The sequence below is a fragment of the Rosa chinensis genome, chromosome 4 (assembly GCF_002994745.2).
Source record: "Rosa chinensis cultivar Old Blush chromosome 4, RchiOBHm-V2, whole genome shotgun sequence".
In the NCBI taxonomy this organism is placed as follows: Eukaryota; Viridiplantae; Streptophyta; class Magnoliopsida; order Rosales; family Rosaceae; genus Rosa; species Rosa chinensis.
Window position 1 is genome coordinate 66,168,018 of NC_037091.1, and position 23,076 is coordinate 66,191,093.

General features: G+C 38.2%; 3 protein-coding genes and 2 long non-coding RNA genes across 5 annotated transcripts; 3 read left to right on the forward strand and 2 right to left on the reverse strand.

Annotated features, from left to right (window-relative positions):
• Nucleotides 1–2,587: 2,587 nt before the first annotated feature.
• On the reverse strand, nt 2,588–4,172 carry LOC121052962. The gene is made up of 2 exons (XR_005810401.1): nt 3,172–4,172; nt 2,588–3,091 (listed from the first exon to the last, which is right to left on the reverse strand). It is a non-coding gene; the product is annotated as an uncharacterized LOC121052962 (long non-coding RNA).
• Nucleotides 4,173–8,735: 4,563 nt separating this feature from the next.
• On the forward strand, nt 8,736–9,453 carry LOC112196305 (defensin Ec-AMP-D2). The gene is made up of 2 exons (XM_024336625.2): nt 8,736–8,894; nt 9,006–9,453. Exons 1-2 carry the CDS (start codon nt 8,831–8,833, stop codon nt 9,179–9,181), a joined length of 240 nt encoding a protein of 79 aa, XP_024192393.1. The 5' UTR covers nt 8,736–8,830; the 3' UTR covers nt 9,182–9,453.
• A 2,365-nt stretch (nt 9,454–11,818) lies between these two features.
• Nucleotides 11,819–12,806, reverse strand: LOC121052619. Its single transcript, XR_005809637.1, has 3 exons — nt 12,753–12,806; nt 12,452–12,583; nt 11,819–11,834 (listed from the first exon to the last, which is right to left on the reverse strand). It is a non-coding gene; the product is annotated as an uncharacterized LOC121052619 (long non-coding RNA).
• An 8,169-nt stretch (nt 12,807–20,975) lies between these two features.
• Nucleotides 20,976–21,573, forward strand: LOC112199797 (defensin Ec-AMP-D1). Its single transcript, XM_040517523.1, has 2 exons — nt 20,976–21,097; nt 21,210–21,573. Exons 1-2 carry the CDS (start codon nt 21,031–21,033, stop codon nt 21,386–21,388), a joined length of 246 nt encoding a protein of 81 aa, XP_040373457.1. The 5' UTR covers nt 20,976–21,030; the 3' UTR covers nt 21,389–21,573.
• Nucleotides 21,574–22,087: 514 nt separating this feature from the next.
• Nucleotides 22,088–22,801, forward strand: LOC112201078 (defensin Ec-AMP-D1). Its single transcript, XM_024342090.2, has 2 exons — nt 22,088–22,284; nt 22,397–22,801. Exons 1-2 carry the CDS (start codon nt 22,218–22,220, stop codon nt 22,570–22,572), a joined length of 243 nt encoding a protein of 80 aa, XP_024197858.1. The 5' UTR covers nt 22,088–22,217; the 3' UTR covers nt 22,573–22,801.
• The last annotated feature ends 275 nt before the right edge of the window (nt 22,802–23,076 follow it).

Genomic DNA, 23,076 nt, shown 5'->3' on the forward strand with positions numbered 1-23,076 from the left:
TTAATTTTTGATTTGTCAATCACACGGTGTCCTCAAAGGCTTTCTAGGCCCAGAGACTAATCCGTGCTTGGGGGATCTTGTCAGAACGCTTCCTCCCCCCTGGCCACCAAGAATATGTTGGGATTTAACTCCAATAAGCGTCGGCGGGATTCGAACCCGGGTGTGGGGGTTCCACACCTGAAGGCTCTTACCAACTCTACCACCCGTGGTGGTTATCACACAAGTTAATTTGATTTAAGTCCAAAATTCACACCCCATATTGGATGTAGTCCGAATGAATTTTTTTTATTAATCGCAGTCCTATGACTCAGCTGCCACGTTGGATTTGTTTCCTTTTCTATCTTACTGACTCAACACCTAAATTTTACATTCCTAACATACCCTTATTTAATATACTCTACATAATAAACAGTAAAAATCAATATAATAATTGTAATCCTAAATTATTGCAATCTTGTTAATGTAAAATTAGCAATTTTAATATATTGACTTAATTAACATTATGAGATCCTTGATTGAATTCCAAAGAGGAATCATTATGGGTTTTTTGCACCAACGGTGTCTGGAGACTTGGGTGACTGACAATATAATACCCGAACTTACAAAGTTATCAAAGTAATACCCAGACTCAAATTTTCTTATCAAAGTAGCACCTGCGATCGATTTCCGTCACATCGCTTTTAATCTTGACCACGTGTGATGCACATGAGTCGCAAAATGAGGCCAGAAAAGATTTTTCACTCCATCAAACCCTAAATAAATAAATTCAAAATTAAAAATAACTGATTTTTCTCTCTCCTCCCGAAACTCCATGTTCATCATCTTTTTTTTTTTTTTGATCAACCATGTTCATCATCTTAAATGCAGCAAAAAAGCAACCAAAAAGCAACCAAAAAACAAAACAAATCCCAGCAAACGTTGATGTTCTTGAACCCATGCAAGTTCATCTTCTTAAACCCAGCAAACCATTATGATGCCATCTTTCTCTCTCTAGAGTTCCAATCAATTGATACAAACTTAAAGAACAACAAAAGAAGAAAATTTGATCAACAGTACAAACTCAAACAACAAAATCAAGTAAATTTGATCAACAGATCTGCTATAATTCCATTAAAGGCTACCGGCCACATCAGGAGATTCATGTTGGTAACACTTGAACCCAACAATTCTTCATCTTCATGTTCTTGAACCCAGCAAAAAAAGAATCACAACAATGTTGATTCATTCATGTTCTTGAACCCAGCAGAAAAAAATCTAGCCTTGACTTCAATCTTGGCCTTGACTTTTGAGGGCAAAGTTTGCTCAATTGATTCTTTTGATCTTATCTCCACATCCAATCCCAAGGACTTGAGGACACTAACAAATTCAGAGTCCAACTCTTTCTTCAATTCTAAAACCTTCGCCTTCAGGCTATCATCCAAATTATCAAGGCTAGACACCCCCAGCATCAAGGTTAGACACAAAAACAAACATTTGAGATTCAAAGGACAAGAAAACAACTAGATTGCAATACTTGAACCCAGAAATTCATCATATTTATGTTCTTGAACCTGGCTAAAAAGCAAAAGAAGAAAATTTCAGCAATCCTTGATTCATTCATGTTCTTGAACCAAGCGCAAATTTCTAACATGCGCCCTCCACCATTTTCTCTCTCAAGAGGTACCCGTAGCGGCTTTGACTAGGTTGAGGTGGGGGTCGGTCCACCTCGTCGGCACCGTCGATAGCGAGATCGAGGATCGGGTAGTCATCGAGGTTGGATAATGGAATTGTAAGAGAGATGACTGATACACCTAAAATAGGCGTATAAATAAATCCCTGCAATCTCAATGGTTATCGATAGTAGTATAGGAAAGATCGTGTCTCCCGTAGAGGATTGTGGCTCAACAATTGCAAAACAAACTCTGAAAACTCGAAACAGACACTAAACAAAGACGAAAATACAAACTATACCTAGACTCAACCAAAAATTATAAAATTAAATAAATACTAACTAGACACACAGACGAAGATGCATACAAAATTTGGGGGTAATCAAAGTTGAATTACTATACTAAATAAAATGAAGAAAACGAAGGACAGAAGACTAACGAAAACAGAAAACGATTTGGGGATTTTGGTTTTGATCAAATATGAGAAAACTAGCTAGGAACTACTTCTCACCACTAGACAATGATTACACCTCTGATGTATTTACTAACATGTTCAATTCATTCGGATATCCTTATTCAAGCTAAGCCAATGATGTGTTGTACTTAACCTATCAATCTTTCTTACTTTGTATGTTAAGAGAATGATGTTTTCAACTTAACTTAGCTTCTAGAATGGAACCTAGAGTGATGTTCTCGCATAGCTCTCACCTAGAAGTCATTAAGGTCTAAAAGATTATGAATAAGGCTAGGCAATTTCGGTACTGATATTGTCCTAATCTACCTAGACGTTGGTTTATATGAATGGGGCTCAAGTCATTCACTCGCTACTCTAGAATGCAAATAGATATGATGATTATACAAGACACTCATATATAGCTTTACAACCTAGCATGCATACTAATGTTGCGCACCATCAATAGACATACAAAGTTGATCAATGAGCAAACAATAAATCAATGAATATCCGAAATCCAAAGAACTTATTAAATAAACACCAACATCATAGTTACACCATGTCTAGGGCTGAAAGCAGCCCCTAACTAAAAGAAAATTAGCTACTCATCATCTTGGAAAACATACAAAAGAAATACATGAGTTTTGGAAAGAAGAAAGAATCAAAAAGATGGAAAACATGGCAAATGATCGATCGATTGATCTCAAAGTTGATGGCATCTGACGATCGATCGTTTGTGGGCTCCGAACTTTACTTCTTCTCCTTGAGTTGCTTCAATGGTTTCTTGCTTCTCTTCTCCGTTCTCGCCCTTGATTGTGACTTTTAAAAGCCTTTTATTCCGTCTTAAAACTCTTCCACTTTGTTTCCTTGTGGATCTCTAACTCTTTACTTCAAAGAAAAGTCATAATCCATCGAAAATCCTTGTTGAATCAAAATTCCACGCACTTTCCTTCTTTAAGCCTTCTTTTCCTAATTTGCTTCGGAAAACCTAATAAACACAAAAACAAATAAATCAGCTAAAAATAATATAAACTAACAAAGAAAAGCATAGGGTTAAATAATAATAACGTTGCATAAATATGCTCCTATCAATGACTTGTTGGTGGGTGTTCTCGGAAATTCCGATGATGTTGTGAACTTTTCCCGGTTGTAAAAGCTCGCCCAAGCGATCCACAGGGTGTTTGATGGTGGAGTTGGAGCCAAGGCCAAAGATCATGCCGGACTCGACGACCTTGTAGGCAACAATTTTCTTCAACTTGTATTGGGTCAGAATTGAAGAGCTGAAAGCAGAAATTGGGAAAGAGAGGAGGCAAGAAAAGGGTCTTACAAGTTTGATCCATTTGTGAGTCACTAAAACTCTTGGTCAGATCAAAAGAAAAAGTTGAAGAGAGGAAGTTGAAGGGAGGGGGACTGGCGAGAGTGCAAAGGAAGAGACGAGAGGTGGAGAGGATAAAAAAAAAGTAAATAGGTATATATTATTAATAATAAGTAAAATGTCAAATAAATGGTAAATCAGTCTTTTTGCCCTCATTTTGTGACTCACATGCGTCACACGCAGTGATCTAAAACTCAGCCGCCCAGGCCGCCTAGGCGCTGGGCGGCAGCTCTCCGAGTCGACTAATGCCAAATCGGCTTTGTTGGGCGGATGTGGGTTTGGCAGCCGCCTAGGTGGCCTAGGCGGGCGACTGGGCTCCTGGGCGGGGGTAGTTGGGCGCTAGGCGGCCTTTCTAGGATGATATGCAGGTTGTTTTATGCAGGTTGACGGCTCATGGAGGTAGATATAAAGGTTGTTTCATGGAGGTTGACGGCTTGCAGAGAGAGAATAGAGGAGTCGACTCTGATCATGGAGGATGTTTCATGGAGGTCTACTGGTCTTCGTTATGGTTTCCGATTCTTCAGCGTGGTTATTGATTGAATAATGAAAAAACCGATGAAGAGAGAAGGTGGAGATGTCGGCTACTGGTTTCACAAAGGAGAGAAAGAGAGAGACCCGTGAAAATGAAAGGGGTGGTTAATTGTGGAGAGTATAATTCGTGACTTGGAGAGAGAAGAGGGATAGGATGGGCATGTGTGTAGGGCAACAAGAAGCATAATTGCTTCTACTTTTGTCTGTTGGATAATTGAATACAACTTCAGGTAATTTTTTTTCATGTAAAGAGTGGCTTTTTGAAGATTAACACCAACGGTCATGATCATTAAGACCAAGCTTCAGTTAAACATGGAGATACCTCTCCCAAACACTCCCACAACACATGAACACTTCCTTAATAGCTCTATGCTACCTCTATTTAATTAAACTAGACTCAAAACACACACTCTGTGTGGGTTTAATTTTCAAAAAGAAAAAATAATAATAATCATTGGAGAAAACATGGGGAGTTTGGAAGTTTTTTTTCCTCCTTTGCTGGGAAAGTGGGAAGTTATAGAGAGAGACTTTAAGGTGAAATAAACTGGAATTTTTTCTTTTCAAAAAAAAAAAACTGGAATTTTTTTATGTTATTTTGTTTTTTACGATTACGTCCTTTGTTTATTAAAAGATAATTTAAATAATCTATGATCTAAGGATTTAATAGTCTTTTCACGTCCACTTTGGCTGACTCTTCTCTTAATAATAGTATAGATAAATAGTTAATTAAATAAATATTTAGTTTTTTTTTAGGAGGATAAATATTTAGTTTATTACGTCTTTATAAGTTTATATATTTTTAATTACATAAATAAAAGTTATAAAAATAAAATAAAAATAAAAAAAATACAAAACCGCCTAGGCACTCGCCTAAGCCCCTGGGCGCTCCTCCCTAGCCCGCCGCCCGACTAGCGCCTAGCTATTTTTCGAACCTTAGTCACACGTGGTAAAGTTAACAGCTCCGTGACTGAAAATGGCCACGGGTATGACGGAGATACGAAAAATTTAGTCTAGGTATTACTTTGATAACTTTGTAAGTTCGGGTATCATATTGTTAGTCACCCAAGTCTTCAGACACTGTTGGTGCAAAAAACCCAATTATTATATATTAAGACATTTTTTTTCCTTGCTATTGCCTATTACATATTGTCTCCTTCTCCTTCTCCTTCTTCTTCTTCTTCTTCTTCTTCTTCTTCTTCTTCTTCTCTACCGAATCATCTCTTTTTTTCTCTCATTCTTCCATACATATCTTCTTTCTAACACATACTTCTCATTTTTTCGTTTATTTATTTTTCTCTCATATTTGTATTTTTTGTGTGGCTTCTCCCTTCTTAATTCGTTTTTAGGTCTTATTAACGTGATTTCTTCAATTCGCATCTACCTTTATTATAAACTTGGTAAGAAGTTTTCATTTACGTTTGACATAGAATCGATTATGGTGTTATAGGTAACATTTGTCATAGAATTTGATCAGATATTTTTATTTCACATTTACATGCCTTATTAATAGGTAAGATTTCACAAGTTTAAAATTTTTTCAAGTTTCTCTATATCTCTATATCTATGGTTTTCTTATTATCTCTCACTTTCTCTTTCATACCTTTATCTTTTAATTAGGTATAGGTTTTATATGTATATATTTGTACCTTTTGATTAGATTTGTAATATATTCTATGTTTCTTTTCCTGCTTCGTATGTCTAGGTAGGTCAAATCTCTACTATACAATTTTAAATACCTACTATATAGATACAATTGAAGAAATAATGTTTGAATTTTTGTTCTAATGTTTTTCATCCTATAATGTAGGTATATAAGTATTCAATACCTACATCTTAGGTATATTTATTTCATAGGAATGCATTTAATCTTATATGTCTGAAAATTTGATGAATTCTATATTTTGGAATTTGAATTTGAAATTTAAAATTGAGCTAAAATTTTGATTTAATCAGTGAATTTGAAATTATTTACCTTATTTGGTTTTAAGGGTAAAATAGACTATTAAAAAAAGCAAATTGACCGCAATTAACAAGAAAAGTAGTATGCGCATCATCCAACTTTTATATAACAAAAAAGACTTGGATTGAAAAACCTTTACAGATAATATATTGTAATTTCCCCTTTAGGCTATATCCAAGAGAATGATCGAAAACTTCAAACAAAAAGGAAAAATTCTATAATACATACCCGTATCTCATACATATTTATAAATGTGACAACAAATTTGTTGTTAGAGTAGTAATGTTGAGTCATAATTTGTGTAATCTTAGTTCTAATAATGGTAATTACACCACCTACGACCTTGTTACAAGTTTTTGAATAAATTTGTTGTCAATGTTGTAATTTTTGTTTAATTATATATAAATATTGTAAATGAATATGATAATTTTGTTCTCAATATTGTAATTTTAATTCAAATAATTATAATTTTTATTCAAATATATGTAAAATGAGTATATGATAAATATCACAGTACCATAGTTTTTTGTCTCAACAAAAGAAAAGAGAAAATGGGATAGATATATTTGGTTAGGGAAAAAAATACAAACAGTACCCAACTTATGGCCCACTAGTAACTTCAGTACCCAAGTTTTCAAAACTATCACTTTGGTACCCAGGTTATCTAGCCCGACCCAACTTTAGTACCTGGAGCCGTTAACTCAGTAACGACGTCTGACAGGTGGCATATATTGAAGGGTAATTTTGTCTTTTCATATTTAATTCATTATTTATATATATTATTTTTTTTTACCTCTTCTTCGCTCTCTCTCTCTCTCTCTAACCATTATCAACGACCAAGACCCGTGCCTCCTCCTCTCCAGCTGGCCCCCCCCCCCCCCCGCCGCAACCCCTGCCGCGAAAATTCAAGAGCTCACCAAAACCCTGTCCCGCCAGTTCTGGGGCGTCGCCTCGTTTCTCGCCCCGCCACCCAATGCGTCCGCTCCGAAACCCGTCGAGCAGGGAGAGCCGTCTGATCCGGAGCTCTCCGAGGAGGACGTGATCGCCGGAATCCGGAGCAATTTCGCGGAGATCGGCGGAAAGTTCAAGAGCGGGATCTTGAAGCTTTCGAGCAATATGGCGGTTTCGGAGTTCACTAAGATCGCTTCGAATTTGCTTCAGTTTGGATAGGAGGAAGAGGCCGAGGCGGCTGGGCTGGCTCTCGGTGTGACGCCGGAGGTTCTTGCGTTTGTGAGAAATGTTTCTATGCATCCCGAGACTTGGCTCGATTTCCCTCTCTCTGATGATGATGAAGATTCAGATGGTATGCTTGACTTTCGATTGAACTTCAATTTGAGTAATTTGATTCAATGTGTGTTGAATTGTTGCTTAATTTGGTTGTGTTAGTGTAAATTAATGTTTATTTGTTCATCATTTTTATGAAGGATTTGATTTGAGATATTTGCTTTTCGCAAAGAGATTTCGTGTTTGTTGCGATTGCAGCTCTACATACTGAGAATTATGCAACTTAGAGGTTTTTCAGATAAGAATGAGGTGAATCTCAACTAGGTTTTTCAGACCTGGAGGCGCTGCCGAGTGAAGCTCTCGACGGCTCTGTGGTTCTCTCGGCCAAGCTCCCGATGCCTCTCTTTCTCTGAGACTCACTCACACTATGAAGATGGGAAATGAAATTCCATAGATTTGGATTGATGTTGTTTGATGTTTCCCAGGCTGTGAGGATCGGAGTTAGGGCCTTGATTGGTGGTGGGATTCGCTGTGACTTCTCTTTTTCTGGAAGATGCGACGGCTTCGGGGACGGTTTTGAACTGCAGACGGCGACCTGGTTTTGGTCACGAAGAGAGTGTGAGGAAGAAGAAGACGAACAGTGAAGGGACCACAATACCCTTCAAAGTTTGCCAGGTGGCTAACACCGTAATGGCAAACAGTGTTTTAGGTACTAAAGTTGGGTCGGGCTAGATAACCTGGGTACCAAAGTGATAGTTTTGAAAACTTGGGTACTGAAGTTACTAGTGGGCCATAGGTTGGGTACTGTTTGTAATTTTTTCCCATTTGGTTAAGATGCTTTGCTTTCACAAGGGGAAAAGGGTAACAGTATGAACAAAGGTTAAAATCTTCAATGTCGGTAGCTACAAGTCAAAAATGTTGGTGGAGTCCTTTTCATGATCCTCACTTTTAATATCTTTGTGTTATCTTATCTTCTAAAGGTAGATTTTCCATGAGACAAAAAACCAAAGGTAGATTTTCATTGCTGGTGTAAAACCCTTTTCCATTTTCTGTACGTGTACGGTTCTGTAATGCTTTAGGTTCATGATCATGTTCTCATTAGGTATTTGAGTGCCTTTGGTTTTATAACCATGTTCTCATTAGCTACGTGTCTCGTTACTTTTTTGGATATTTTTCACCCTTTTTCCATAAACTATTGTTATCTCAAATTCTATCCTTCACAAATGTGAGCGGTCAATACCAGTATTACATTGGTTGATGCGAATATCCCTAGTTTGACACCATGCTACCCATTCTATGATTGAGCAAACTGGGCAAAATGAGTCAGCACAGTACTTAATTCAATAATTTACTGGTTTTGGCAGCTTGAAACGTCACAAACGTGTGGCTGGCTAGAATTAAAAAAAAGCACAAAGCAGTAGTACTAGTGCAGAACTGCAGACCATACCCTACTCGCCATGACTCATCCCCAGCTCCTCCCGTCCTTTTTACCTTTAGTTTTCTCGATCTTTCTGATGACTCAGCTAGCTTATTCAGTGCACAGCTCTATATAAGGCCGGTAAGCTTGCATTGTAATCTCATCTCATCTTCAACCCACTCATACACACCCACATAGCTAGATAAGAAGAAGAGAAGATATGGAGGGTTTCATGCGTATGTTTTCAACTTTCTTCGTCGCTATCCTGCTCCTGGTGGCTACTGGTATTATTATTATCTACATCCTTCTGATATTTGCTTACTGTTTTAATCTCTTTTACTAGATATACATGAACTTTTTGTATGAATACTAATGTGTGTGTGTTTAAAATGTAGGGATGGGGCCGAATGCAATGGTCACTGAGGCCAGAACTTGTGAGACTCTGAGCCACAAGTTCAAGGGAACTTGCTTGAGAGAGAGCAACTGCGCATCTGTTTGCCAAACTGAGGGCTTCAGTGGAGGTGACTGCCGTGGTCTTCGCCGCAGATGCTTCTGCACCAAACATTGTTAATAATGAGTAATTAGTAGTATAAGTCATCACTCTCGGGTAGCTAGATCTGTTGGGAGGACTGATCCATCGGTCAGTCGACGTACCGCACGTACGTGTTTAGAATAAATGGTGTTTATGTCTTCTTGTGTTTTAAGTTTGATGATCTATGTTACCTGTATTTGTGTATGATTGTAATGCTGCATATTTATATTGCAGTTTTTTCTTCTTAAGGTCTTTGATTTAGCAGACATTTTGTGTATGCATCTTTCGTTTAGCGAAACAATTACTAATAACGATACTAAATGTGCTTCAAATCACAGCAAGAGTCGATTGTAGAACAAAATATAGACACATGTTTATGGAGGATCCATCTCAAAAATTTTAAGACCCTTTTCGAGATAAAAAAAAATGGTAAGGGATAATGACCATTTACACAATTTTGGGGTTAATTAACCCCACTTATCCAAACACTCTAAGATATCATTTCCCTAATACCCAATTAATTAATATTTTTATTTCTTTTTATTTATTTTTGGGACATTTTTGCCTTCTCCTTTTTTGTCACGTAGAGAGAGAAGTAATCGGAGACCTTGCCGGACTCCAGTGACCAATGGCCGGCCGCGGACTCTGGTGACCGGTGACCGGAATCCGAATCGGACTGGTGTCCGGATTCCGGCGTCTGATTTTATTGCCCCCTAGTAATACCTAATAATCATATTTATTACTCCCCAATAAGCATATTACTGCCCCCCAATAATAAGTTTATTAGGGATCAACAATTAGTGAAAAATGAAGATGTTTTTAATTTTGAAAGTTTTAGTAGGTTTATCCAAATAAATAATTTTATTACCGCCCCACAATAATCTTATTATTGCCCCGTAATAATCTTATTATTGCCCAATAAATATTTTATTGCCCCTTAATAATCTTTTTACTACCCCCCAATAATCTCATTATGATCTTCCAATAATCATTTCCACACATTTAATCAAACACCTTCTGTGCATTACCCAACTCGCCAATTTCGCAGTAACCATTCATCAAACAACACTCTATCAGCCTCATTGGGCCACGGAGCGAGCAGAGCTGATCTATCAGACGGTTGTAATTAACCAAAGAGGCAACAAAATCAGGCTTCAGTGCACTCAAAACCCGAAGAACACCCAACATGCTGTGTGGGGTTTGGGAATCGATGATGACGTTGCAGGTGCGCTGGTCAGGGACGCAATCTGAGTCAATGGAGTGGGAAAAGCGGTGGTGGGCTTCTTCGAGGCAGTTGGAGTCGCAGAGAGCGTGGATGACACTGCTGAGGTTGAGCGGGTTGGTGCGGTAGCCACAGAGGCGAAGGTGGTCGAGGAGGTGGAGGGCTTGGTCGACATAGTGGTGGCAGGTGCGGAAGAATAAGAAGATTGCAAGGACCTGATCGGCGGTGGGAAAAGAAAATGAAGGATCGGTGCGATCAGGTTTGTCGGCGGAGCCGGAGACGAGCGGGTGAGACAAGGCGGCGTCGGAGTCGGTGGTGAGAGAGAGAGAGATCGAGGAGGGTGGGCCGGCGAGATCGTCCAGGTTAGTCGGCGCCAGAAGTCGTTCGCTGACAGAACCCGACCCAGGAATCACCCCAATTACCTGGATACGAGCCTGCGGGGCCCACGTTAAGCGAAATCCTACCGAAAATTCGGCAGAACCTCTCCTAAATATGGGCTACCCAAAAATTTACAAACCTGGACATGATTAAAACTTTAACTTCTACTCAACCTACAATTCCATATTTACAATCCAAGCACATATATTACATTCGGAATGTACAAATCCCAACATAACCTCCGTAAGCAACAACATCCATCAAATTAAAAAAGGGTTATCAGAGCAACATTAATAACTAAGCCGATAACATACAAGGTAGGTTAAGTAATAACCTACGGACAAAAACAGAAGCGCTGATTTCCAAAGTCTCTAGAGCCTGGACGCGATCTCGGCTAATCTGAAATCTGGGCATTTGAAAACGAAGGGCCCAGGGGAAAACATATAAAATCCATTAGAGTGAGTGGACAAAACCGAAACAAGAATTAGAACAATTTATGGTATGCTTCCCCATTTCTCTTTTCAACAAAACAAACATGCAGCGAGACTCCATAAAAATTTCCAACTCAATCTTTTTCCAAGAAAACTCATTTGATGACTAGGAAGGACTGCTTCCTAGGCATCTCATGCCATCTGGGAGAGACTGCCACCAGATGACGCATCGGAAGGGACTGCCAACCGGAATAGGAGGCGGTGGTTAGTTGGGACTGCCAACTAGCCACAAGTAGTAGACGGGACTGCCGACTAACTACCTCATGTCATCTGGAAGGGACTGCCAACCAGATGACGCATCGGATGGGACTGCCAACCGGGCTGTAGTCTGGAAGGGACTGGCAACCAGACTATTACCTAGAAGGGACTGCCAACTAGGTAAGATACGCATGCGCCAAAACTGGCCTCCTTGTCAACTGCTTCCTTTTTAAATCCTTTTCTTTCCACAAAATCACATTTACTCAAAATAGTAATCCAACTGAAAACTTAATTCCATGCTGCATGCATTATTTAAACAAAATCAAAGGTCCACTCACAAGTGAGTCCCGCAGCTAATCCTGCTGCCTGCCCGTGTCCTCCTCGCTCGAGGGCTCAATACGTCCTGTCACAATTGAATAGGATATAATTAACCATAATAAGGAAATGCTCTCAAAATCAACTCATTCCCCTCAGAATAAGCATCCGTTATTCATAAATCGTTATAAAACTCCCACACTTCAATTTGGGATTAAATTCTCGAATACGGAAATCTCTTTACAACTCAACGCCCTCATTAAATCTTTAACCTTCATAAGGATCGCTCCGATAACTTAGCCAATTAGATTACAATTCCTTACCCATAATAAATCATCAAATTCTAATATAATATCCTTTCCAAAATTTCCAAATTCTTCCTAGCTTTCCTTATTTCTCACTCAAAATTCCATCACTAAATTTCAACTCCTCTCTAAATTTTCTTTTCCAAAACACAATCTCCACTCCAAACTCCTCCACAAAATAAACAAGTCCACAATAATCTTAATAGTAAATTAACAAGAGATTTACCCCTAAAATTTATAATCCATACTATCCAAAATAACAATAACTACACCAAAATTCCAAAAAAAAACTCAAACCAAACAATCCTCAAGTTTAACACAAAACTCAAAAGTGAAATCCAATTCCGGTCAACCTATTTAGCTCAAAATTATCTCCACAACACCCCCAACAATTCTATACCTGCAATCACAACCAAAACAAGTAGAAAAAGCCGGAATTCCAAACCCAAACTCAAGAACTCGGATGGAACTGTTCACGCTACTGTTCACGTCCCCAAACACCTTCAATTCTTCCTCCACAACCCAAAACAAGCTGCAACAAGGTTAGGAACACGTTCAGCAACTCACCAACAACCAAAACCCAAAGAAATTCGATCGGAAATCGCCGGAAAACCGAGATCGAAGCCAAACCCCGATTTTCCCCCTTTATGCAATTCTCTTCAAATCTCCAAAACCAAAGCTACCCAAGGTGAAAAACTTACATGGCTAGAAGGAGAAGGAAGAGAGGATCACGCCGTGCCAAACGATTCGTCCTGTGGTGGCCGGACGGCGACGAAATCGCCGAAAAGGTACAGCGGCAACGAAGGAGGGGGGGGGGAAAGAGCAACTCGGGCTTGTCCCGTTTTTTTTTTCAATTCTCTTGCTTTCTCTCTCTTCCCATCTGTTTTTAACTTCTCCTTTCTACAATTAGAAACTCACAAAAAAAAAAAAACCATGCTAAGAATAGAAATTTCTATTTTTGGTCATAACTTTTCCTTAGAAACTCCGATTAAAACAAACTACGTGTCCACGAACTCGATTTTTCGTATACTACAACATTCACGAATAATTTTCTTAACTCAACAGACAAAGAAAAAGTCAACTCCTCGGTCAAAGACGGTAACAAAGCAACTAGTAAAAACTTTAAGGTACGAGGCATTACATTCGCCGTGGTGAATGAGTTGGGGGGAGGGGGAGAGAGAGAGAGAGAGAGAGAGAGAGAGAGAGAGAGAGAGAGAGAGAGAGAGAGAGAGAGAGAGAGAGAGAGATAAATGTAATTTATTAATTAAAATGAGGGTAATACTGTCAATGGATGTTAGATTGGGTAAATGGGAGTAAAAAACTCTTAGTGGAGTAAGTGGGCAATTTTTATCCTAAAATTGTGTAAATGGTCATTATCCCAAAAAAATTACCTACTAACATCAATTGTAGTTTCTTTGTTATAATCATATCATCGTTATAAAACGAGCTTAGTAACATAAATTTTTGTTAGTTCTAAAAAAGCTTCTTATCTTATTTTTATTTTCTTGAAAAGAACAATGAAACTAACTAAGATAAATTTTAGTAGGATTCGGCTCCTCTAAAGTGAGGAGACTATGAATCTTCAATTTCATAAAATTTAGACTCTTTGTCTAATTTAAGGGTTCTGAAACTCGACACATCAATCTTCCACTAATTTTCAGTTTTTCATTTAAACTCCATTAACTTGGCTGTTAACTATCGTTAACTCGACGCAAAGAAGAAAAAAATGCCAATCTTCCACCATGGCCCTTGTGCATGGTATATATCTTCTGACAAAAAATACAGAAAGAAATAAAATGCCAATCACGTGCATGGCCCTTGTTCTGCTACATATTGTATGAGCAAAATTCAATTTGGGGCCATACAATTTTGGCGCCCTGTTCTGGTGTACAACCAGTGTATATATGTCAGAACAAGGAGCCAAAAAATTAGTGCACAGTCAGAGCCAGCTCGGGCTAAAGTATCGTATTAGAAAAGAGGGCAATGAGAATTCGTGAATTCTGAGTGAGGTAAACGAGCATATTCATCATAAGAATGAAATAGCGTTTTTAACCATGTTCTCATTAGGTATATGTTGGATGGAGTTGATTTCATGATAACCCTTTCCTTACTTTCTCGGTTATATTTCTTCCCAATTCCCATTTTACCATAAGCTATTCACTTTAATACATTTAAGGACTCTCTAAAAAAGAGTCATTTATTTAGCAATCATTGTAAGTTGTATACAAGGAAACTAGAAACGTGTCTATTTAATTTTCCTGCTAGGACACTTAAAATCGATCGTATCCTTAAAGGCCCAAAGTAAGTGTCCTCATATCTAATAGACACTACAAGAAATCTTAACTTTTGCAACGGGTTTATATGCAAAGAACCAAAAATTCCTTGTATTTGGTGTGATTACGCAAAGAATGTTACTGTTCCTTGTATTTGTTTGAGATAATATACAAAGATGTTTCAAAACCATATCATGTCAAACCTTCAGACAATAAGTACCATGAGATTATTGCAGTTAATGTAGAAACAGAACATAAGCCAACGAGCAGCAACCAATCTAACTCCAGTGGTACACTTTTAAGTATTGAATCATGTTATTTCCTTTTATTTATTCATAATTTTAATTTTTTTTTTTTAGGAGAAGATGGAGGCTGAGAGGAATACTCTTATAGAGAAGTTGTACCGAGAGGCACCCAAGGGTACTCCACATGATTCTATCAAACTGAATTTGGAAGCAGAGTTTCCAATAATGGCTAAGGAGCTCGGGAGGAAGGGTAGGATGATCCATGGCATTGGTAATGTCCCTTACATACATTCTAACACACACAGAGTATCTGCATGTGCTAGCACCAATTCTGAGGTACTTGAATTACGTGCTCTTATCAACCAACTTAACTTCAACATGCTCAGTATGAAGGAACAAAATGGACACTTAAAGTCTCAAGGGGAAAGTTTATTAAGGCAATCTCCTGGACAGATGAGTGAGGATGACTTCCCCCACCCTTGCACCAACTTCTAAGACTTTGCTTTAGTAGTTTGGGTGAGCATTTGCTGGACTTTTGGTCTGATGTCCCTTTTTGTGCAGTTATAGCTTTTTACCTTGATTATGGTATTATTGTCCAGCAATACTCAAGTAAATCCAATGTGTCTCTTTTGAGTAATGCAAGCTGACACATAACTAGGATGAAGATCGGAACTTTGGTGGATTTACTTGAGTTTTGACCTTCAGCCTCACTCGAACATATATGACATCTAAATTACATTAGTGTAGCTAGTATAGGCTATGCAGCTTCTAACTTTTCATGTACAAGTGAACAAATTGATTATATATGAGGCAGTTGTTTATATCTAATCTTCTTATAAACACTAGTGTACGTGGTAAAGCTAAGCTTAAACTTTTAATGTAGCATACGAAGAATTTCCTATTATAATCAATTTATTTTGTATTATTTTATTTTTCTATTGCCTAAAAAATCAATTTATATTTAATAAAAAAAAAAAATTCAAGGAATGCATGTTCACAAATTCCTTGCAATAGCTTCCTCAAAAGCAAATGCAAAGACTAATATACAAAGAAATTTCCTTGTATTTGTTATTTCCAGACTTATATTATTATGAAAATGCAAGGAAATTCTTTGTATATTAGTCTTTGCATTTGGGGAAGTAATGAAAATTCCTTGCAAATGGTTTAATGCAAGGAGGTTATCCTTACATAATGATAAAGGCAAGGACAAATTCCTTACAAATGGGTGTCCAAGATGCAAGGAATTTTATATCGTTGTATTTGCTCTTTTACAAGGGCATCTTTGCAAGGACCCTAGCAATGAATTTATTCCTTGCAATTGGTGTTATGCAAGGAATTTTCACTCTTTTGCAAAGAAAAAATTCCTTGCATAACACCAATGACTTATATAATGACTTTTGAAAAGCTAAATTATGTAATGACTTTTTTTGATGAAGTGGTGTTAGCTCAGTGGTTAGAGTACCCACTACCTAATGACGAAGTCATGGGTTCGAGTCACCGTGGGGGTAGAAGTGAAATCTTTTGATTCTCTTTAAAAAAAGAGGACACTATTACAATATGCATGCATATAGAATAAGACCGATCTAAGGAGAATCAACTACAAAATAAAATTAAAAAATATTATAACAACTATACTAATTTTCTCATCATTAGGTCTGTTTTATCAACCTTAAATGCATCCAAAGTTGCAAGAACTCCGATTTGTCCTTGACTAAACAAACAAGCCAATAAACAAAAATTTAGATAATTAATACAATGTATGTATCTGCTATAAGATTTCTGTTATATACCTAGAAGCCAAAACTAAAGCCATATGATCTGCAATTCAGTTACATTGTCAATACATTTGCGCACAGTTCTCTACAATAGCTAATGATAGAGATCTGTCATGCATGCATATTATTAGCACCTTTCATCATATTATTTAAGCAAAAAGAAATGCATGAGTTAAACATTTTTCCTTTGATACTAATAATATGATCAACATCCTTACTTTAACCTACTGAAACAATATATAAGACAACATATAATATTAAAGAATAAGGAAAACTGAAATTATATACAAACTAATAGGTTACGTATTAAAATTCTTGTCAGGTGTAGCTAAAACAGAGAACAACTATATATACCTTGTAAATGGACATATATGCAGTATATGCATGGTCTTTCCAGAGGATTTTTGTATCTACTCTCTGTGAGTCCCTGAAATGCTGAAGTTAACATAGGCAAGGTAGTTTGGCATAATGTATCATAGCTAGGCGCATGACATAATCCATCATAAATACATGTAACCTCATATCCTATCCTTTACAAATGTGAGCAGGGAATACTAGTTGTAAGGTTGATCATGATGCGGATATCCCTAGTGCGAGAAGCGTCAGAACACCATGCAGCTTATGTATGATTTAGCGAACTGATCGAGTCTGCAAAGTACTTGATTTAGTAAGTATACTATTGGCTGGCTATGATCTCAAAAGAAAAAAGCTAATGCCAAACCCTACTAGCTAGTGACTCATAGGGTAAGTAAAACTTAGAAGGCAAACTTAAAACTAGCTGACGTACTATTCAAACTTAAGAGTTTATCCATCATTCTGATAATATAGCACGCCGGCTAAGCTTCAGTACACAGCTTTGTAAGGGCTGGTGAGGTTGTAGTGTAATCTCATCTCATTCTCAACACACACACATGGATAACAAGAAGAATAGAAGATATATATGGAGGGTTGCATCACTTGCATGGGCATGTTTTCGACTCTCTTACTCTCTTAGTGCTCCTCCGTGTGGAGGGTTGCATGGGCCGGGCCTGTTTTTGACTCTCTCGGTGGTCCTCGTCCTGTTGGCTACTGGTATTAATATAAGCACATATCCTTCTGAGATTTTTTACGTCTTACATACTATTTTGATCTTAATTTCTATATGTACATGAACTTGTAGTTCGAAATTGAATATTACTAATGTGTGTACATACATGTGTTACATGCAGGGACGGGGCCAAATGCAATGGTTGCTAAGGTTGCGACTGATGAGTCTCTGGGCAGCACGTTCATTGGAACTTGCTTTAGGTATAGCGACTGTGCCGCTGTTTGCCGAACTGAGGGCTTCATCACCAGAGGCGCCTGCCGTGGTCATCGCCAGAGATGCAGCAACTAATCACTCTCAACTAGCAGTGTTGGGAGGATGGATTGGCTGGTGAACATTGATGTATCCATTGGTGAGTCGACGTACACGCTGTTTGAAACAAGTGGCCCAATTGTATGCAATGGGTTTGTGTTGTGATGTATGTTTTAAGTAAACTATATATATATGTAACAACTAATTAACAACGTCTTAATATCATAATTAAAAAATTCCAAACTTGATTCAAATTGAGCGAGAACAATGAACCCTAGCCGCTATGGCTTGGGATTCCATTATCGGCGTCCATCTCCGAAGCATAGCGGATTTCTCCTCTCCGCCGCTCGAAGCTGTTTCGCAGCCTTCCAACATCAACCATGGGTGACAAACACCCAAGCGAACCTGCACTCCACGGGCATGTCCTCTAGTCGAGATGGGTTCAAGGAGGATTTTGTGGGAATTGGTTGGAGGATGCGACCAGCAAGAGGCCGTCTCAAGGCCCTGGAAAGACTGTGACAGACTCAAGGAGGAAGATCAAAATTGGTGTCGCCGATCTTTGGCGTGGAATAGGGTGGACTGGATCTCGGCTTCTGAGGCTTGTAGGCAACGCAATGCTTTTAGTATTCTTCTGGAGATGAGAGCAGTGAAGAGAAGAGCGTGTGTTTAAGGAATCAAGAAGTGAGTTGTTTTCCTTAGTTTTGGGTGTGAGTTTATTTGTGGTGGTTTTGAGTTACTCATACGGGCTTGCAAAAGCTTACCGAGTTTGTTGTGTGGCAACCCGGTGCATCATTCAAACGGTGTAGAGATTAATCCTCCAGGTCAGGGAAATCATGGCTGAATCTGAGATAGCGTGCTAGCAGCTTTATAGTAGGAAGTCAATTTTGTTGTTTGATTTTGGATGGGTGTTGAAAGCGGCAGAGGGGTGCTCAGAGTTGAGGTTTTCCTGGCTATCGGGGCTTGACGTACAACGATGATTGATTTCCTGCTTCGATCTGCCGGGATGATGGTGATAAGCGGCGCACACCGATTGAAGGCGGTGAACATGGCGGCCATCGCAGATGAGGCAGGATGGGTGCCCATATCAGTTGGGAGGCCCAACTCTAATTGGGTGCCCAAACTGACCCTAAAGCCCATTCTGAGGCCCAAACCAATGCTGATGGCCAATTGGGTGTCCTCAGTTTTTGGGAATGTTGCTTGGATCTGGGCTCATTTGTGGACCAGAATCATGGGCTCTTATTCCCTAGGGTTTCGTATTTGGGACCCCGGTGGCTTCATTCAACAATCTACGTCTATGTTTGACTTTGTTAGCCTGCAGATTATAATGTTTTCTCTTTACATCTTGATAATGGAAGCTTCTGGCGCACCGCAATTGAGCGCATTGGCAAAGGAAATTTTCACACAAAATTATCTCTTTGTAGGGTAATGTTGTAGTTTGTTAAGCTCCTTGTTTAAGTGAGCTTCAATGTCTTAAGCGAATGGTGCATGATTCCCGTTTTCTGGGAAATTTGTAAGTGTCGTTCTGGCCTGCGATTATCAATGAAATCTTCATTTACTAAAAAAAAAACAACGTCTTAATATCTATCTAATAGGGAGTCGTCAATTAATCCATCGATCTATTGGTCATTGAACTAACTAAGTACAGTTTAAAATAGAAACGGTTTAGATAGAAAATGATGAATAAGTAGAAGGTCTAAGTTTAATTGTCATTCTCGTTCTAATTTTGCATAATTAAAAAAAAAAAATATATATATATATATATATATAATGATACAAATATAGTAGGGAGAACAATTTTAGTGCTCTAAGTGCATGTGAAATAAAATCACATATTGAAACATGTTAAACAACCTTGTTAATATTATCTTTTCTTGAAAACATATTCTCATGTATCATAAGCTCATCATGCATAGATCATGATTTTTAGGAAGTGTTCCAATTAACAAAACACTAAAATCACAAACAATTTTTTTTTTTTATGAATTTTATTGTTTTTTGGCTTGAAAAATAGTAAAATAAAGTTTGTGCCATGATTTTTTAGTTTTATCAGTTCAATAAATGTTTAAATATCATTGTTTAAGGGTGAATTTTTTTTTGTCTTTTTGGGGAGTCGAGTCCTTGTTATTGTTGAGAATATATATATCCCACAAGGGAAAAATGGGACGTTGCCTATGAGTTTATAAGGGTTTGGGCCACTCCATCCATTACCAATTGGTTTTAGATGTGAACCCCATATTACTTTATCATGGGACCTTGCCTATGAGTTTATAAGGGTTTGGGCCACTCCATCCATTGCTAATTGGTTTTGGATGTGAACCCCAGATTACTTTATCATGGTATCAGAGTCAGGTTACCTACGTGTGCATGTCTAACGGCCACACGGGCTCCACGTCACCCAAAGTTGTCCACGTGTATGGCTTGAAAATTCACCACACGTGCGGGGGCGTATTGAGAATATATACATTCCACATGGGAAAAATGGGACCTTGCCTATGAGTTTATAAGGGTTTGGGCCACTTCATCTATTGCCAATTGGTTTTAGATGTGAACCCCAGATTACTTTATCATGGTAACAAAGCAAGTTACCCACGTGTGCATGCCTCATGGCCACACGGGCTCCACGTCACCAAAAGTTGTCCACGTGTAGACTTGAAAATTCGCCACACGTGCGGGGGCGTGTTGAGAATATACACATCCCATATGAGAAAAATGAGACCTTGCCTATGAGTTTATAAGAGTTTGGGCCACTCCATCCATTGCTAATTGGTTTTGGATGTGAATCCTAAATTACTTTATCAGTTATGATCCCCAATATCTTTGTGTAGAATGGTAGATTTTCATTGCTGCTGTAACCGTGTACCCTTTTTCCATTCTCTGTACGTGTACGATTCTGTAATGCTTTAAGTAGTTCATAATCATGTTCTAGGTTTATAACCATGTTCTCATTAGGTACATGTCTCTTAACTTTCTTGGATATTTTTGTTAATGTTTCCCCTTTTTACCATTAACTATTGGCATCTTAAATATCATTCAAAAATGTGAGCATAAAATACCAGTATTACGTACATTGGTTGATTCAGAAGCATGTGTGAGAAGACCATTCTGCCCATTCCATGATTGAGCAAACTTGGCAAAATGAGTCAGCACAGTACGTACTTGCCATGACTATACCCAGCTCCTCTGTCTTTTTTATCTTTAGTTTTCTCGATCTTTCTGATGACTCGGCTAGCTTCAGTGCGAACTATATAAGGGCTGGTAAGTTTGCATTGTAATCTCATCACATCCTCAACACACTCATACGTACACACCCACATAGCTGGATAAGATTCATAAGAAGAAGAAGAGAAGATATGGAGAGTTTCATGCGTGTGTTTTCGACTTTCTTCGTCGCTCTCTTGCTTCTGGTGGCTTCAGCTGGTTTTATTATCATCTATATCCTTCTGAGATTTGCGTGTTACACTTTTGATCTTACTTTCGGTATGTACATAATCTTGTAGTTTGAATACTATTATGTGTGTTTGAAATGCAGGGATAGGACCAAATGTAATGGTTGCTGAGGCTAGAACTTGTGAGAGTCAGAGCCTCAAGTACGAGGGAATGTGCTTGAGAGAGAGCCACTGTGCATCTGTTTGCCAAACTGAGGGGTACAGTGGAGGCGACTGCCACGGTCTCTATAGCATATGTGTCTGTACCAAAGATTGTCAATGAGTAATTATTAGTATTAGTCGTCACTCTCGGCTAGGTATACCGGCCGGAGAGTACTGTTCCATCGGTCAGTGATGGGAAAATAAATGGTGTTTGTATCTTGTGTTTTTAGTTTGGTGATCTATGGAACATGGATTTATGTATGATTTTAATGCCGCACATTTATGTTGCAGTTTTTTCCTTCTTAAGATTTTCCATCAAGTGTATGCATTGATCATTCATTTTAGCAATATGAAGAAACAACTACTAATAACGATACTAAATGTGCTTCACATCATAATAAGAGTCAATTGTACGTAAAACAAACTATAGACATGTTTATGGAGGATATAATGTGATCCTCAGAGTTGTCACAAAAGTTTCGGAGGTCCTCTTCGAAAAAAAAAAAAAAGGTCTATTAAAATCAATTATAAGAAATTCATCATCAATTGTAGTTTTATTTGTTATAAGCATATCATCATTATAAAAAGTTTGGAATTGGATGCTTGTGGTTGAGGTGAGCTATTGAATTTCGGATCATGAGACAATTGGAGATAGCGCGAATCACTCTAAGGTGGAGATTGTTGGAAAAGTGTGTCTTAGATAAGAGCCCTTTGGAATCTCACATTAATTAGAAAGGTGAAGAGTCATCCTAGGGTTATATTAAGGAATAGTACCAGAAATAGTAATGTCGAGGCCTTTTATATTAAAACCTCAAACCCGTTCTTTACTAGGTGGCTAAAGTGGGGGGAGTATCGCCATTATTGAATCCGTGTATAGGACTCATTTGCCGCTTCCACACGGCAATCATACACACCCACATAGCTAGATAAGAAGAAGAAGAAGAAAAGATATGGAAGGTTTCATGCGTATGTTTTCGACTTTCTTCGTCGGTCTCCTGCTTCTGGTGGCTACAGCTGGTATTATTATTATCTATATCCTTCTGAGATTTGCGTGTTACTATTTTGATCTTACTTTCGATACATAAGCTTGTAGTTTGAATTAATACAAACGTGTGTGTTTGAAATGCAGGGATAGGGCCAAATGTAACGGTTGCTGAGGCAAGAAAATGTGAGAGTCAGAGCCACAAGTTCGCGGGAATTTGCTTGATAGAGAGCAATTGTGCATCTATTTGCAAAACTGAGGGTTACAGTGGAGGCAACTGCGGCGGTTTTCGCCGCAGATGCTTCTGCACCAAAGATTGTTAATGAGTAATGTACTACTAATCGCTCTCAGCTAGCTATATCTGTTGGGAGGATGCATATATCGGCCGGAGGAAACTGATCATGTGTCAGACGTCGACAAACCGTACCTACGTGTTTAGAATAAGTGGTGTTGTGCCTTCTTGTGTTTTAAATTTGGTGATCTATGTCAACTTGGATTTATGTATGATTGTAATGCCACACATTTATATTGCAGTTTTTTCTTCTTAAGGTCTTTTGTTTTAGCAGATATTTTGTGTATGCATCGATCATTCGTTTTAGCAATATGAAGAAACAATTACAAATAACGATACTAAATATGCTTCAAATCACAGTAAGAGTTAACTGTACAACAAAATATAAACATGTTTATAGAAGATGTTAATGTGGTTCTAATAGCCACCTCAAAATTTTCAGAAGTCCTTTGCGAAATATAAAAAGTATCAATTATAAGAAACTCATCATCAAGTATAGCATAAAATCATCTTTCGAAATTAGTTTTATACTTTT

Coding starts and splice junctions, on each gene's coding strand:
- LOC112201078 (XM_024342090.2), top strand. CDS start 22,218: ATGGAAGGTTTCATGCGTATGTTTTCGACTTTCTTCGTCGGTCTCCTG. Junction 22,285..22,396: donor GCTTCTGGTGGCTACAGCTG/GTATTATTATTA, acceptor TTTGAAATGCAG/GGATAGGGCCAAATGTAACG.
- LOC112199797 (XM_040517523.1), top strand. CDS start 21,031: ATGGAGAGTTTCATGCGTGTGTTTTCGACTTTCTTCGTCGCTCTCTTG. Junction 21,098..21,209: donor GCTTCTGGTGGCTTCAGCTG/GTTTTATTATCA, acceptor TTTGAAATGCAG/GGATAGGACCAAATGTAATG.
- LOC112196305 (XM_024336625.2), top strand. CDS start 8,831: ATGGAGGGTTTCATGCGTATGTTTTCAACTTTCTTCGTCGCTATCCTG. Junction 8,895..9,005: donor CCTGCTCCTGGTGGCTACTG/GTATTATTATTA, acceptor TTTAAAATGTAG/GGATGGGGCCGAATGCAATG.